Genomic DNA, 17,942 nt, shown 5'->3' with positions numbered 1-17,942 from the left:
ACTCGAGACAGCCTAGGCCCTCCATCACTCGAGACAGCCTAGGCCCTCTACCACCCGAGACAGCCTAGGCCCTCCACCACCCGAGACAGCCTAGGCCCTCCCCCACTCGAGACAGCCTAGGCCCTCCACCACCCGAGACAGCCTAGGCCCTCCACCACCCGAGACAGCCTAGGCCCTCCACCACCCGAGACAGCCTAGGCCCTCCACCACCCGAGACAGCCTAGGCCCTCCATCACTCGAGACAGCCTAGGCCCTCCATCACTCGAGACAGCCTAGGCCCTCCATCACTCGAGACAGCCTAGGTCCCAGTGAAGTAAGGTAAACTAAGATAAGGTAATAAGCTCAGTGACTGGTTCTGTGTCTGAGTTTCCGGATCTCGGGCAGTAGTACACTGGATTATACAAGACTTTATAACAATGATTACAAAGACTTTATGTCTGCCTAAGACAAGGCAGCATTGTTCAGGCAGAGATCAGATTGATACACCAGTCCCTGTTGTGTAATTCTAGAAAATGATAGCACTTCAATCAAAACCTGGACCAGAGTATAATACATACTCCTTTGCTTGTATTTGAATTTAAAGCCTTATTACTAACGTCAATGCATGTGTGAAACTGTGCACTATAGAACAAAATAAAAACACAGGATTGTGGACATTATACAAGGTCAAAGTTTTAGAACAAGGCCAGTCTCAATACTACTGAAATCCACCCAGGTTCTCACCTTGAATTCAGTTGGCACGATGAGCTTGGGTGTGTCCACTCCGACAAAGGCATCCACTCCGCAGAAGATAACAATAGTCAGGATGATGGCAAAATCACTGATCAGCTTCCTCACCTACGGTACAATAGGGGTTGGAACATCATGTTGATTTTGACAGTTGACAGTTAGGCAAAGCTTTTGGCTGAGGCAATACAGTAAGGACTTCCCTTTTTCAATGTTACGTCCAGGGAAAGACTGAATTTACGTCACACAAAAAAAATTCTAAGGTGGAGCAGAATGTTTTTCAGCTAACCCATTATGGCCTGTGTAGTTCCTTTACTCATTGAGCTAATCAGGGTGTGCTAACCATAATAATCAAATTTTCGACGTTTCACATACATATACACTACCTGTCAAAAGTTTTAGAACACCTTCACACATTCAAGGGTTTTTCTTTATGTTTACTATTTTCTACATTGTAGAATAATAGTGAAGACATCAAAACTATAAAATAAAATATATGGAATCATGTAGTAAACAAAAAAGTGTTACACAAATCAAAACATATTTTATATTTGAGATTCTTCAAATAGCCACCCATTGCCTTGATGACAACTTTGCACACTCTTGGCATTCTCTCAACCAGCTTCATGAGGTAGTCACCTGGAATGCATTTCAATTAACAGGTGTGACTTCTTAAAAGTTAATTTGTGGAATTTCTTTCCTTCTTAATGCATTTGAGCAATCAGTTTTGTTTTGACAAGGTAGGGGTGGTATACAGAAGATAGTCTTTTACCAAATAGGGCTAAGTCCATATTATGGCAAGAACAGCTCAATTAAGCAGAGAAACGACAGTCCATCATTATTTTAAGACATGAAGGTCAGTCAATATGGAAAATTTCAAGAACTTTGAAAGTTTCTTCAAGTGCAGTCGCAAAAACCATCAAGCGCTATGATGAACCCGGCTCTCATGAGGACCACCACAGGAAAGGAAGACTCAAGAGTTACCTCTGCTGCAGAGGATGTTCATTAGAGTTACCAGCCTCAGATATTGAAGCCCAAATAAATACTACACTGAGTTCAAGTAACAGACACATCTCAACATCAACTGTTCAGAGGAGACGGTGTGAATCAGGCCTTCATGGTCGAAATGCTGCAAAAACCACTACTAAAGGACAACAATAATAGGAAGAGACTTGCTTGGGCCAAGAAACACAAGCAATGGACATTAGACTGGTGGAAATCTGTCCTTTGGTCTGGAGTCCAAATTTGAGATTTTTGGTTCCAACCGGTGTGTCTTTGTGAGACACGGAGCGGGTGAATGGATAATCTCTGCATGTATATTTCCCACAGTAAAGCATGGAGGAGGTGTTATGGTGTGGGGGTGCTTTGCTGGTGACACTGTCAGTGATTAATTTAGAATTCAAGGCACACTTAACAGGCATGGCTCCATTCTGCAGCGATATGTCATCCCATCTGGTTTTGGCTTAGAGGGACTATCATTTGTTTTTCAACAGGACAATGACCCAACACACCTCCAGGCTGTGTAAGGGCTATTTTACCAAGAAGGAGAGTGAGTGATGGAGTGCTGCATCAGATGACCTGGCCTCCACAATCACCCGAACTCAACCAAATTGAGATGGTTTGGGATGAGTCGGACCACAGAGTGAAGGAAAAGCAGCCAACAAGTGCTCAGCATATGTGGGAACTACTTCAAGACTGTTGGAAAAGCATTCCAGGTGAAGCTGGTTGAGAGAATGCCAAGAGTGTGCAAAGCTGTCAAAGGCAAATGGTGGTTATTTGAAGAATCTCAAATATAAAATATATTTTGATTTGTTAAACAGTTTTTTGGTTCCTACATGATTCCATATGTGTTATTTCATAGTTTTGATGTCTTCATTATTATTCTACAATGTAGAAAATAGTAAAAATAAAGAAAAACCCTTGAATTAGTAGGTGTTCTAAAACTTTTGACTGGTAGTGCATTCGTAAAGTTTTCCTACCCCTTCACTTTTTCCACATTTTGTGACATTACAGCCTTATTCTAAAATGGATTAAATCAGCTTTTCCCCCCCTCATCAAACTACAGACAATACCCCATAATGACAAAGGAAAAACAGGTTTATAGAATTTTTTATTTAAATATTACATTTACATAAGTATTCAGACCCTTTACTCAGTACTTTGTTGAAGCACCTTTGTCAGTGATTACAGCCTCAAGTCTTGTTCGGTATGACGCTACAAGATTGGCACACCTATATTTGTGGAGTTTCTCCCATTCTTCTCTGCAGATCATCTCAAGCGCTGTCAGGTTGGATGGGGAGCTATTCTCAGGTCTCTCCAGAGATGTTTGATCAGGTTCAAGTACGGACTCTGGCAGGGCAACTCAAGGTCATTCAGAGACTTGTCCCGAAGCCACTCCTGGGTCGTCTTGGCTGTGTACGTAGGGTTGTTGTCATGTTGGAAGGTGAACCCTCGCCCCAGTCAGAGGTCCTGAGCAGATTTTCATGAAGGATCTCTCTGTACTTCGCTCTGTTCATCTTTCTCTTGATCCTCACTAGTCTCCCAGTCCCTGCCTCTGAAAAACAACCCCACAGCATGATGCTGCCACCACAATGCTTCACCGTAGGGATGGTGCCAGGTTTCCTCCAGACGTAACACTTGGCATTCAGGCTAAAGAGTTCAATATTGGTTTTGTCAGACCAGATAATCTTATTTCTCATGGTGTGAGAGTCCTTTAGGTGCCTTTTGGCAAACTCAGAGTGGGCTGTCATGTGCCTTTCACTGAGGAGTGGTTTCCATCTGGCCGCTCTACCATAAAGCTCTGATTGGTGGAGTGCTGCAGAGATGGTTGTCCTTCTGGAAGGTTCTCCCATCTCCACAGAGGAACTCTGGAGGTCTGTCTTAGTGAAAAATCGGGTTCTTGGTCACCTCCCTGAATAAAGGCCCTTCTCCCCCGATTGCTCAGTTTGGCCAACTCTAGGAAGAGTCTTGGTGGTTCCAAACTTCTTCCATTTAAGTATGATGAGGCCACTGTGTTCTTGGGGACCTTCAATGCTGCAGACATTTTTTGGTACCCTTCTCCAGATCTGTGCCTTGACACAATCCTGTCTCGGAGCTCTACGGACAATTGGTTCGACCTCATGGCTTGTTTTTTTTCTTTGACATGCACTGTCAACTGTGGGACCTTATATAGACAGATGTGTGCCTTTCCAAATCATGTCCAATCAACTGAATTTACCACAGGTGGACTCAAATCAAGTTGTAGAAACATCTCAAGCATGATCAATGGAAACAGGATGCACCTGAGCTCAGTTTCGAGTCTCATAGCGAAGGGTCTGAGTACTTATGTAAATAACGTATGTTTTTTTTATTTTTATACATTTGCTAAAATTTCTAAAAAACTGTTTTCTCTTTGTCATTATGGGGTATTGTGTTATTAGAAATGTTTGCAAACTTCTTGAAAACGAAATACATAAATATCTCATTTACATAAGTATTCACACCCCTGAGTCAATACATGTTAGAATCACCTTTGGCAGCGATTACAGCTGTGAGTCTTTCTGGTTAAGTCTCTAGAGCTTTGCACACCTGGATTGTACAATATTTGCACGTTTTGCCATAGATTTCAAGCAGATTTATGTCAAAACTGTAACTCGGCCACTCAGGAACATTCACTGTCTTCTTGGTAACCAACTCCAGTGCAGATTTGGCCTTGTTTTTTAGGTTATTGTCCTGCTGAAAGGTGAATTAATCTGCCAGGGTCTGGTGGAAAGCAGACAGAACAAAGTTGTCCTCTAGGATTTTGCCTTTGTTTAGTTCCATTCCGTTTATTTTTTTATCCCAATCCTTAACAATTACAAGTATACCCATAACATGATGCAGCCACCACCATGCTTGAAAATATGGAGAGTGGTACTCAGTAATGTGTTGTATTGGATTTGCCCCAAACATAACGTTTTGTATTCAGGACAAAAAGTGAATTACTTTGCCACTTTCTTTTCAGTATTACTTTAGTGCCTTGTTGCAAACATGATGCATCTTTTGGAATATTTTTATTCTGTACAGGCTTCTTTTTTCACTCTGTATATTAGGTTAGTATTGTGGAGCAATTAGAATGTTGTTGATCCATCCTCAGTTTTCTCCTATCACAGCCATTAAACTCTGTAACAGTTTTAAAGATACCATTGGCCTCATGGTGAAATCCCTGAGCGGTTTCCTTCCTCTCCGGCAACTGAGTTAGGAAGGGTGCCTATATCTTTGTAGTGACTGTAATTAATAACTTCACCATGCACAAAGCGATATTCAATGTCTGTCTGTTTTTTTTCTGTCTGTTTTATCTTCTTCTAAAAACCTCCCTGGTCTTTACAGTTGAATCTGTGTTTGAAATTCACTGCTCGACTGAGTGACCAGACAGAAAATTGTATGTGTGGGCTACAGAACCATGTGAAATACTATTATTGCACACTATCCATGCAACTTATTATGTGACTTGTTAAGCAATTTTTTACTCCTGAACTTTTAGGCTTGCCATAATAAAGGGGTTGAATACTTATTGACTCAAGACATTTCAGCTTTTCATTTGTAATTAATTTGTTAAAAAAATAAAAACATAATTCCACTTTGAAATTATGGGGTATTGTGTAGGCCAGTGACAAAAAATCTAAATGTAATCCATTTGAAATGTAGGCTGTAACAAAACAAAATGTGGGGAAAGTCAAGGGGTGTGAATACTTTCTGAAGGCACTGTGTGTGTGTGTGTGTATGTATATATATATACTTCAACTGTATATATATATATATATATATATATATATATATATATATATATATATATATATATATATATATATATATATACACACAGTTGAAGTCGTCAGCTTACATACACTTAGGTTGGAGTCATTAAAACTTGTTTTTCAACCACTCCACAAATTTCTTATTAACAAACTATAGTTTTGGCATATCTACTTTGTGCATGACAAGTAATTTTTCCAACAATTGTTTACAGACAGATTATTTAACTTATACTTCACTGTATCACAATTCCAGTGGGTCAGAAGTTAACATACACTAAGTTGACTGTGCCTTTAAACAGCTTGGCACAATGACACCAAGCATACTTCCAAAGTTGTGGCAAAATGGCTTAAGGACAACATAGTCAAGGTATTGGAGTGGCCATCACGAAGCTCTGACCTCAATCCTATAGAAACTTTGTGGGCAGAACTGAAAAAGTGTGTGCGAGCAAGGAGGCCTACAAACCTGACTCAGTTACACCACCTCTGTCAGGAGGAATGAGCCAAAATTCACCCAACTTATTGTGGGATGCTTGTGGAAGGCTACCTGATATGTTTGACCCAAGTTAAACAATTTAAAGGCAATGATACCAAATACTAATTGATTGTATGTAAACTTCTGACCCACTGGGAATGTGATGAAAGAAATAAAAGCTGGAATAAATCATTCTCTCTACTATTATTCTGACATTTCACATTCTTAAAATAAAGTGGTGATCCTACCTGACCTAAAACAAGGAATTCTTACTTGGATTAAATGACAGGAATTGTGAAAAACTGAGTTTAAATGTATTTGTCTTAGGTGTATGTAAACTTCCGACTTCAACTGTATACAGTCGTGACCAAAGGTTTTGAGAATGACACAAATATGAATTTTCACAATGTCTGCTGCTTCAGTGTCTTTAGATATTCTTGTCAGATGTTACTATGGAACACTGAAGTATAATTACAAGCATTTCATAAGTGTCAAAGGCTTTTATTGACGATTCCATGAAGTTGATGCAAAGAGTCAATATTTGCAGAGTTGACCCTTCTTTTTCAAGACCTCTGTAATATGCCCTGGCATGCTGTCAATTAACTTCTGGGAACATCCTGACTGATGGCAGCCCATTCTTGCATAATCAATGCTTGGAGTTTGTCAGAATTTGTGGGTTTTTGTGTGTCCACCCGCCTCTTGAGGATTGACCACAAGTTCCCAATGGGATTAAGGTCTGGGGAGTTTCCTGGCCATGGACCCAAAATATCTATGTTTTGTTCCCCGAGCCACTTAGTTATCACTTTTGCCTTATGGCAAGGTGCTCCATCATGCTGGAAAAGGCATTGTTTGTCACCAAACTGTTCCCAGATGGTTGGGAGAAGTTGCTCTCGGAGGATGTGTTGGTACCATTCTTTATTCATGGCTGTGTTCTTAGGCAAAATTGTGAGTGAGCCCACTCCCTTGGCTGAGAAGCAACCCCACACATGAATGGTCTAAGGATGCTATACTGTTGGCATGACACAGGACTGATGGTAGCGCTCACCTTGTGTTCTCCGGACAAGCTTTTTCCGGATGCCCCAAACAATCAGAAAGGGGATTCATCAGAGAAAATGACTACCCCAGTCTTCAGCAGTCCAATCCCTGTACCTTTTGCAGAATATCAGTCTGTCCCTGATGTTTTTCCTGGAGAGAAGTGGCTTCTTTGCTGCCCTTCCAGGCCATCCTCCAAACGTCTTCGCCTCACTGTGCGTGCAGATGCACTCACACCTGCCTGCTGCCATTCCTGAGCAAACTCTGTACTGGTGATGCCCCGATCCCGCAGCTGAATCAACTTTAGGAGACGGTCCTGGTGCTTGCTGGACTTTCTTGGGCGCCCTGAAGCCTTCTTCACAACAATTGAACCGCTCTTCTTGAAGTTCTTGATGATCCGATAAATGGTTGATTTAGGTGCAATCTTACTGGCAGAAATATCCTTGCCTGTGAAGCCCTTTTTGTGCAAAGCTTGATGACGGCACGTGTTTCCTTGCAGGTAACCATGGTTGACAGATTAAGAACAATGATTCCAAGCACCACACTCCTTTTGAAGCTTCCAGTCTGTTATTCGAACTCAATCAGCATGACAGAGTGATCTCCAGCCTTGTCCTCGTCAACACTCACACCTGTGTTAATGAGAGAATCACTGACATGATGTCAGCTGGTCCTTTTGTGGCAGGGCTGAAATGTAGTAGAAATGTTTTTTGGGGGATTCAGTTCATTTGCATGGCAAAGAGGGACTTTGCAATTAATTGCAATTCATCTGATCACTCTTCATAACATTCTGGAGTATATGCAAATTGCCATCATACAAACTGAGGCAGCAGACTTTGTGAAAATTATTTGTGTCATTCTCAAAACCTTTGGCCACGACTGTATATGTGTGTGTTCTATATGTAAATAAGTGTTAACTTATTGCACTATACAGTATCATTTAGCTCATAACTCCATAAATATAGCCATATTGTAAAGAAGTAGCAGGCATCTTCAAACACTGACTGAACCCACAGAAACCCCCTAAACCAGATACTGGACTCATGTTGTGCAATAACCAACAGTTCAAAGCCTTTACGATGTTCAACAGGGCCCTCCCTGGCCTGGCCTGTGTGATGGAGGAAAGCTACAGTGCATGGCCTCCTGGGAAAGTTCAGCCCTCCCTCCCTGTCCCTGCCATGGGGAAATGAATAAATGATATTTTAACATCTACGGTCCTGCCGGGCTGTACGGTAACAGCCAGCCATGCTGTGAGATGCAGAACAGATAAGGCAGTTGGCAGAGAGAGGAGCAACGAGTAGGGTGAAGTGAGCCTTGCTCTGGGCCTGTACTCAAAAAGCATCTCACAGTCAGAGTGCTGATCTAGGATCAGGTCCCACGTGTCCATAGGATCTTAAGTTATTATCTAAAAGGCAAGGTAACTAATGTCTTTGCGTGAATGAGAACAAGAGGAGGTGGGTAGATCTTCAATAGGCAAGACAGAGATGAGTACTCCTTCTCATGTATCAGACTCTTCATGTATTTCAGGATTCATGAGGTGGAAGTGTAGTTGTTTAGTGTTGGTGTGAAGTGTGGGGTTAATACACAGCATCTTAAGCAGTTCGTCCACTAGGTTTGTGTGTTTTAGGACACTGAAGTGCAAGTGTAGGTGTGAGTTTGGTTGATACATAGCACCTTAAACAGTGTCAGAGAGTGACATCTGACTTTCCTGCTAAGACTCTCATTGACATCGGAGCCTATCGAATAACCTGAGAATGTCACAGCAAGGAGGAGGGAGCAGGGGGGTATAGAGCGATGTGCTGTACATCATGACAAATCGCAATGTAATAAAACCTGGAATACCAGGTTTCACTCCACTGAACCCCAACATGAACATGGCTCATGGAAATTTGCCAAGAAAACATGTAAAGATATGGTAGGAACGTCATGCAGTAGGCATATGACTTCTGTACATCAACATCATCTGTAAATGTATGCACAATAACCTGACTTTATTGTCTACACAATGTTGACGTTTCAATTTCTTTCGCCCTTTTCCCTTTTGAAAAATCAACGTAACTTGGATCCTGAAACATGATTGGCCAGCTGGGCAGTAAAACTAAGAACCTGCAACATGATTGGCCTACGGGGCTGTCACAATTTTGACCCTGAAACGTGACTGGCGGTCGGGGCTGTCAGTCACTCACGGTGGTGGGGAAGAAGCGGCTGAACTTGAACTTCTTGAGAGACATGGAGCAGGTGTAGGTCCCCAGGAAAAGGATGAATGACATCAGAGTGACGTCAGGGACGAAGCCACAGGCTGGACCAATCAGCTCGCCGCCGTACACCACACACTGCTTCTTGTCGAGAGACGCCCATGTGGTGTTTACCGACTACGGGAGAGACAGGCACACAGACAAAACCATTACCTCATTCGTCATGACTACGGGTTCAAATGAATCAGTACATAAAGAAGCTGCTAAAACCAGCAAACAAAACATTTCACAACATTAGTGAAAGAAACACCTTTACTATTAATTGAAATATTGATCTAATTTACAATCAGGTAATGATAGAGTTCTCTATCAACAATGCATCTGTATGGTTGATGGATAACACTGTCATAACCTAATTAACCCACACCAGCTCAGACACATTCCTGTCTGAGACACACTCAGAAATGTAGATTTCCTTCAGACTTTCTTGTGACTGAAGAATATATGGCTGTCAGAGAAGAAATACTCCAGTGACTGCGCTTACCAGATCAGCATTGTTTATCCAGGCAGAGGCATCACTATAGAGACCCGTCATATTGCCTGGATGGAAACAAACAAACAGTAAGGTCTCCACAAAACCACTTTACAGGGCACTTGTCAAAACTATAATGTGCATTTTCCTCAAGCATATGCAGTGTTACCACAGATAGAACAAAGAGACAGATATTTTACCGGACGTATAAATGTGAAGCATCCGCTTAGCGTTTCCACTCACTACCAAATATGGTAGTGAGAGGAAGCCCACTGGCCGGCAGTGGGAGAAGATGGAACGACATGGATTTTGGCCGACATTCTGCACATTTTCTCATCGATGAAACATTTGATCTCAATACAGTTTTCTGTTCCCAAAACTATAATCTGTTATGAACAGAGTGGACTAATGATATCTCTTAAGTGAACACAAACTTGGACCATGTGATTACCTCCAGTTTAAATATTGTGAAAAATGGTGTAATGTTTGCTTTCTGGACTATACCGACAGCAATAGGACGTGAGCTCACCGACTCAAAGTTAGAGCAATTTGAGAGCCCAAGAAACACAGGCCAAACCACAGAACCAGAAAGAGATTACATTTATATTGGCTAAACCCTCTGCGGTAGCTACACCCCTGTTGTCACCTGGACAGGACCACCTTAATCATTAGCACTTCCTGATCTGATTGGTTTAAACTACAAAACAGCCAATGAGCTGTGAGCACAGTGCTGATAAGCATACCGTCGTCCAGTGGGGGCATGCAGCGGCAGTCGTACATTGTGACGTAGTTGGGGTCATAGTCAGCATTGATGGGGTTGTAGTGGGCCAGCTTCAGCATCTTCTTGAAGGCGTCGTAGATGAAGATGAAGGAGATGAGGGAAGAAAAGCCCTCCTCTGTGAAGCGTGTGAAGTACTTGACCAGGGAGCTGGCATCTGTGGCAACCAGCACCAGGCAGAAGAAGGCTGACCAAAGGCCGATCCACAGCCTGAACTCCAGGTAGTCAAAGTCATGGTCTCTGGAGGGGAAAGAGAGAGAGAGTGAAGGTACGACCATGTTTAGTTAGTCTAAGAGCAGGCCGATCCACAGCCTGAACTCCAGGTAGTTAAAGTCATGGTCTCTGTAGAGGGAGAGATCGGAGAGATGGTAGAACCATAGTTTAATATTAATGTATTAATGTTTATTGAAACCGGAAGTCCCTTCTAAGGCACTTGGATGTTCCTATCCAAATATCGATGTTTTCATGCATGCGTGTATCAGAGTACCAACAGAAAGACAGATGGAGGCTGTAAATCCAGCTCACAAAGTAATAGAGTGCATGGCGGCATAGGCTCAGACCCGACCCGAGGAAACATGGCGCCGTCGGCTCAGCGTTGATAGTTTCCATTCACGGTGTGACATTCAATGAATGTAAATGATTGATAATGGAACATAGCCAAGCCAGTGTTGTCTGTAATGTAATGCTAGAAGAGGGTCTACTCTCTGGGATGGCAAGAGAAGGTAAGGAGGAAGAGAAAGAAGAGAGAGAAGAAAGAGGAGAAGAGAATTCTGTTCTGGTCCGTGTGGGAGCAGGTCTGGACTGGTGACCCCATTCAGGTGAGGAAGTAGGAAGTAGCAAGCAGGACGCATGGGAAATTGAGGGACAATCAGCCTGGCAACGGAACTGAGGGCAGTTTGTTTGTTACTGTGAATAAAATTGTTTGTTCAAGATACAAATACTTGACAGTGGCTAACATCTGACTGCAGAAGAAATTCATATTGTTTATGTTTATCATGAGTATTATTATACTGAACAAAAATATAAACGCAACATGTAAAGTGTTGGTCCCATGTTTCATGAGCTGAAATAAAAGACCCCAGAAATTGTCCATATGCACAAAAAGTTTATTTCGCTCAAATTGTGCATAAGTTTATACATCCCTGTCAGGGAGCATTTATCCTTTGGCAAGATAATCCATCCACCTGACATGTGTCATATCAAGAAGCTGATTAAACAGCATTATCATATGTTCATTACACAGGTACACCTTGTGCTGGGGACAATAAAAGGCCACTCTTAAATGTGCAGTTTTGTCACACAACACAATGCCACAGATGTCTCTAGTTTTGAGGGAGCGTGCAATTGGCATGCTGACTGCAAGATCTTCCACCAGAGCTGTTGCCCAAGAATGTAATGTTAATTTCTCGACCATAAGCCGCCTCCAACATCGTTTTAGAGAATGTGGCAGTACGTCCAACCAGCCTCACAACCGCAGACCACGTGTAACCACGACAGCCCGAGACCTCATCCGGCTTCTTCCCGTGTGGGATCGTCTAAGACCAGCCAGCCGGAGAGCTGATGAAACTGAGGAATATTTCTGTCTGTAGTAAACCCTTTTGTGGGGGAAAAACTACAGTAATTCTGATTGGCTGGGCCTGGCTTCCCAGTGGGTGGGCCTGGCTCCCAAGTGACTGCGCCCCTGCCCAGTCATGTGAAATCCATAAATTAGGTCTTAATAAATTAATTTCAATTGATTGATTTCCTTATATGAACTGTATCTCAGTAAAATCGTTGAAATTGTTGCATGTTGCTTTTATATTTTTGTTTAACTAGATTTTTTTAATTAAAGGAAACAGGAAGCCGGAGGTTGTCAATAGAAAAGCAAGATTCTATGCTGCCCAAAAGGAACACTAAACACATGTGGTTGGGGTTAGGATATTTGGTGGGCACCATGGTACCCTTGAGCCAGTTCCACATACTGTACCACTGGTAATCCTCACAACAACAGTCCAACTCTGAAAGCAAACAAAACATCTCTAGGACCATTATAGCTGCTAATTTGTTTTACTTCTATTGAATTATCTCACAGACACATACACTGAGTATACAAAACATTAAGGACATCTCTTTCCATGGCAGACTGACCAGGTGAATCCAGGTGAAAGCAATGATCCCTTATTGATGTCACTTGTTAAATCCACTTCAATCAGTGTAGATGAAAGGGAGGAGCCTTGAGGCAATTGAGACATGGATTGTGCATGTGTGCTATTCAGAGGGTAAATGGGCAAGACAAAACATTTAAATGCCTTTGAACGGGGTATAGTACAGTGGTAGGTGCCTGGCGCACCGGTTTGTGTCAAGAACTGCAACTCAGCAGAGTTTTTCACACTGAACTGTTTCCGGTGTGTATCAAGATTGGTCCACCACCCAAAGGACATCCAGGAAGGTGTTGGTAATGTTTTACCAGTCATATGAGGTCATTGACCTCACTACTCACTGGACCCTTTTGATCACTTGGCTAAGCATGCCTCTCCTTAATGTCAATATGCCTTGTCCATTGCTGTTCTGGTTAGTGTTTATTGGCTTATTTCACTGTAGAGCCTCTAGCCCTGCTCATTATACCTTATCCAACCCTTCAGTTCCACCACCCACACATGCGATGACATCACCTGGTGTCAATGATGTTTCTAGAGACAATATCTCTCTCATTATCACTCAATGCCTAGGTTTACCTCCACTGTATTCACATCCTACCATTCCTTTGTCTGTACATTATACCTTGAAGCTATTTTATCACCCCCAGAAACCTGCTCCTTTTACTCTCTGTTCCGGATGTCCTAGATGACCAATTCTCATCGCTTTTAGCCGTACCCTTACCATACTCCTCCTCTGTTCCTCTGGCGATGTAGAGGTTAATCCAGGCCCTGCAGTGCCTAGCTCCACTCCTATTCCCCAGGCGCTCTCTTTTGATGACTTCTGTAACCGTAATAGCCTTGGTTTCATGCATGTTAACATTAGAAGCCTCCTCCCTAAGTTTGTTTTATTCACTGCTTTAGCACACTCTGCCAACCCGGATGTACTAGCCATGTCTGAATCCTGGTTTAGGAAGACCACCAAAAACTCTGAAATCTCCATCCCTAACTACAACATTTTCAGACAAGATAGAACGGCCAAAGGGGGCGGTGTTGCAATCTACTGCAGAGATAGCCTGCAGAGTTCTGTCCTACTATCCAGGTCTGTACCCAAACAATTTGAACTTCTACTTTTAAAAATCCACCTCTCTAAAAACAAGTCTCTCACCGTTGCCGCCTGCTATATACCACCCTCTGCCCCCAGCTGTGCTCTGGACATCATATGTGAACTGATTGCCCCCCATCTATCTTCAGAGCTTGTGCTACTAGGTGACCTAAACTGGGACATGCATAACACCCCAGCCATCCTACAATCTAAGCTTGATGCCCTCAATCTCACACAAATTATCAATGAACCTACCAGGTACCACCCCAAAGCCGTAAACACGGGCACCCTCGTAGATATCCTCCTAACCAACTTGCCCTCTAAATACACCTCTGCTGTTTTCAACCAAGAGCTCAGCAATCACTGCCTCATTGCCTGCATCCGTAATGAGTCAGCGGTCAAACAACCTCCACTCATCACTATCAAACGCTCCCTGAAACACTTCAGCGAGCAGGCCTTTCTAATCGACCTGGCCCGGGTATCCTGGAAGGATATTGACCTCATCCCTTCAGTAGAGGATGCCTGGTTATTTTTTTTAAATGCCTTCCTCACCATCTTAAATAAGCATGCCCCATTCAAGAAATTTAGAACCAGGAACAGATATAGCCCTTGGTTCTCTCCAGAACTGACTGCCATTAACCAACACAAAAACATCCTGTGGCGTTCTGCATTAGCATCGAACAGCCCCCGTGATATGCAACTTCTCAGGGAAGTTAGAAACCAATACACACAGGCAGTTAGAAAAGCCAAGGCTAGCTTTTTCAAGCAGAAATTGACGTCCTACAACACAAACTCAAAAAAGTTCTGGGACACTGTAAAGTCCTTGGAGAATAAGAGCACCTCCTCCCAGCTGCCCACTGCACTGAGGATAGGAAACTCTGTCACCACCAATAAATCCACTATAATTGAGAATTTCAATAAGCATTTCTCTACGGCTGGCCATGCTTTCCACCTGGCTACCCCTACCCCGGTCAACAGCACTGCACTCCCCACAGCAACTCGCCCAAGCCTTCCCCATTTCTCGTTCTCCCAAATCCAGTCAGCTGATGTTCTGAAAGAGCTGCAAAATATGAACCCCTACAAATCAGCTGGGCTAGACAATCTGGACCCTTTCTTTCTAAAATGATCTGCCGAAATTGTTGCAACCCCTACCCCTATCGTCTGAGATTCCCAAAGATTGGAAAGCAGCTGCGGTCATCCCCCTCTTCAAAGGGGGGGACACTCTTGACCCAAACTGCTACAGACCTATATCTATCCTACACCGCCTTTCTAAAGTCTTCGAAAGCCAAGTCAACAAACAGATTACCAACCATTTCGAATCCCACCGCACCTTCTCCGCTATGCAATCTGGTTTCAGAGCTGGTCATGGGTGCACCTCAGCCCCGCTCAAGGTCCTAAACGATATCTTAACCGCCATCGATAAGAAACAATACTGTGCAGCCGTATTCATTGACCTGGCAAAGGCTTTCGACTCTGTCAATCACCACATCCTCATCGGCAGACTCAATAGCCTTGGTTTCTCAAATGATTGCCTCGCCGGGTTCACCAACTACTTCTCTGATAGAGTTCAGTATGTCAAATCAGAGGGCCTGTTGTCCGGGCCTCTGGCAGTCTCTATGGGGGTGCCACAGGGTTCAATTCTTGGGCCGAATCTTTTCTTTGTATACATCAATGATGTCGCTCTTGCTGCTGGTGAGTCTCTGATCCACCTCTACAGAGACGACACCATTCTGTATACTTCTGGCCCTTCTTTGGACACTGTGTTAACTACCCTGCAGACGACCTTCAATGCCATACAACGCTCCTTCAGTGGCCTCCAACTGCTCTTAAATACAAGTAAAACTAAATGCATGCTCTTCAACCGATCACTGCCTGCACCTGCCTGTCCATCCAGCATCAATACTCTGGACGGTTCTGACTTAGAATATGTGGACAACTACAAATACCTAGGTGTCTGGTTAGACTGTAAACTCTTCTTCCAGACTCACATTAAGCATCTCCAATCCAAAATTAAATCTAGAATTGGCTTCCTATTTCGCAACAACGCATCTTTCACTCATGCCCCCAAACATACCCTCGTAAAACTGACCATCCTACCGATCCTCGACTTCGGAAATGTCATTTACAAAATAGCCTCCAATACCCTACTCAATAAATTGGATGCAGTCTATGACAGTGCCATCCGTTTTGTCACCAAAGCCCCATATACTACCCACCACTGAGACCTGTACGCTCTCGTTGGCTGGCCCTCGCTTCATACTCGTCGCCAAACCCACTGGCTCCAGGTCATCAACAAGACCCTGCTAGGTAAAGTTCCCCCTTATCTCAGCTCGCTGGTCACCATAGCAGCACCCACCTGTAGCACGCGCTCCAGCAGGTATATCTCTCTGGTCACCCCCAAAGCCAATTCCTCCTTCGGCCGCCTCTCCTTCCAGTTCTCTGCTGCCAATGACTGGAACGAACTACAAAAATCTCTGAAACTGGAAACACTTATCTCCCTCACTAGCTTTAAGCACCAACTGTCAGAGCAGCTCACAGATTACTGCACCTATACATAGCCCATCTATAATTTAGCCCAAACAACTACCTCTTCCCCTACTGTATTTATTTATTTTGCTCCTTTGCACCCCATTATTTCTATTTCTACTTTGCACTTTCTTCCACTGAAAATCTACTATTCCAGTGTTTTACTTGCTATATTGGAGTTTCTTCGCCACCATGGCCTTTTTTTGCCTTTACCTCCCTTATCTCACCTCATTTGCTCACATTGTATATAGACTTATTTTTCTACTATATTATTGACTGTATGTTTGTTTTACTCCATGTGTAACTCTGTGTTGTTGTATGTGTCAAACTGCTTTGCTTTATCTTGGCCAGGTGCAATTGTAAATGAGAACTTGTTCTCAACTTGCCTACCTGGTTAAATAAAGGTGAAATAAAAATAAAGAAATACAAATTTCAATATTTCAATATGAGACAGACAGAGAGAGCGCAAGACAGAGAGAGAGCGCAAGACAGAGAGAGAGCGCAAGACAGAGAGAGCGCAAGACAGAGAGAGAGGGCAAGACAGAGAGAGAGCGCAAGACAGAGAGAGCGCAAGACAGAGAGAGCGCAAGACAGAGAGAGAGGGCAAGACAGAGAGAGAGCGCAAGACAGAGAGAGAGGGCAAGACAGAGAGAGAGCGCAAGACAGAGAGAGAGGGCAAGACAGAGAGAGAGCGCAAAACAGAGAGAGAGCGCAAGACAGACAGAGAGCGCAAGACAGACAGAGAGAACGAGACAGACAGACAGACAGAGACAGACAGAGAAACAGACAGACAGAGAGACAGACAGAGGGAGAGAGACAGAGAGACGGAGAGACAGAGAGACAGACAGACAGAGAAACAGACAGACAGAGAAACAGACAGACAGAGAGACAGACAGAGGGAGAGAGACAGAGAGACGGAGAGACAGAGAGACAGAGAGCGACAGAGAGAGAGAGAGAGACGGAGAGGCGGACAGAGATGGAGAGGCGGAGTGACAGAGAGAGAGAGAGACGGAGAGAGAGAGAGACGGAGAGGCGGACAGACAGACGGAGAGGCGGACAGACAGACGGAGAGGCGGACAGAGATGGAGAGGCGGACAGCCGGCGAGACGGAGAGGCGGCGAGACGGAGAAGCAGAAAGACGGAGAGGCAGAGAGACGGAGAGATGGAGAGGCAGAGAGACAGACAGTTGGAGAGACGGACAGAAGGAGAGATGGACAGAAGGAGAGACGGACAGGAGAGACGGACAGAAGGAGAGACAGACAGAGAAACAGAGAGACAGAAGGAGAGAGACAGACAGAAGAAGGAGAGACAGACAGACAGACAGACAGACAGACAGACAGACAGACAGACAGACAGACAGACAGACAGACAGACAGACAGACAGAAGGAGACAGATGGCAGAAGGAGAGAGACAGACAGACGGAGAGAGAGACAGACGAACAGACGGAGAGAGACAGACAGACAGACGGCGAGACGGAGAGAGACAGACAGACGGAGAGCGACAGACAGACAGATGGACAGACGGAGAGAGACAGACAGACAAAGAGACGGCGAGACGGAGAGAGACAGACAGACAAAGAGACGGAGAGAGAGACGGAGAGACGGAGAGAGAGACAGACAGACGGACAGACGGAGAGAGACAGACAGACGGAGAGAGAGACAGACAGAAGGAGAGAGACAGACAGACAGA

General features: G+C 43.9%; 1 protein-coding gene across 3 annotated transcripts in view; it reads right to left on the bottom strand.

Annotated features, from left to right (window-relative positions):
* Positions 1–17,942, bottom strand: part of LOC106569503 (electrogenic sodium bicarbonate cotransporter 1) — a 110,271-nt gene that overhangs the window by 24,722 nt on the left and 67,607 nt on the right. For all 3 annotated transcript variants that reach the window (XM_082955932.1, XM_082955930.1, XM_014140945.3), the window contains exons 14-17: positions 10,473–10,747; positions 9,742–9,797; positions 9,189–9,374; positions 724–837 (exon numbers count right to left, since the gene is read on the bottom strand). In XM_082955932.1, coding sequence (XP_082812058.1) covers positions 724–837; positions 9,189–9,374; positions 9,742–9,797; positions 10,473–10,747 — 631 coding nt within the window. The remainder of the gene's footprint in view (positions 1–723; positions 838–9,188; positions 9,375–9,741; positions 9,798–10,472; positions 10,748–17,942) is intronic.

The sequence above is a fragment of the Salmo salar genome, chromosome 01 (genome assembly GCF_965601325.2).
Source record: "Salmo salar chromosome 01, fSalSal1, whole genome shotgun sequence".
Classification (NCBI taxonomy): Eukaryota; Metazoa; Chordata; class Actinopteri; order Salmoniformes; family Salmonidae; genus Salmo; species Salmo salar.
Note: the sequence above shows the minus strand (reverse complement) of the source record. Positions and strands in the feature narration are given on the sequence as shown.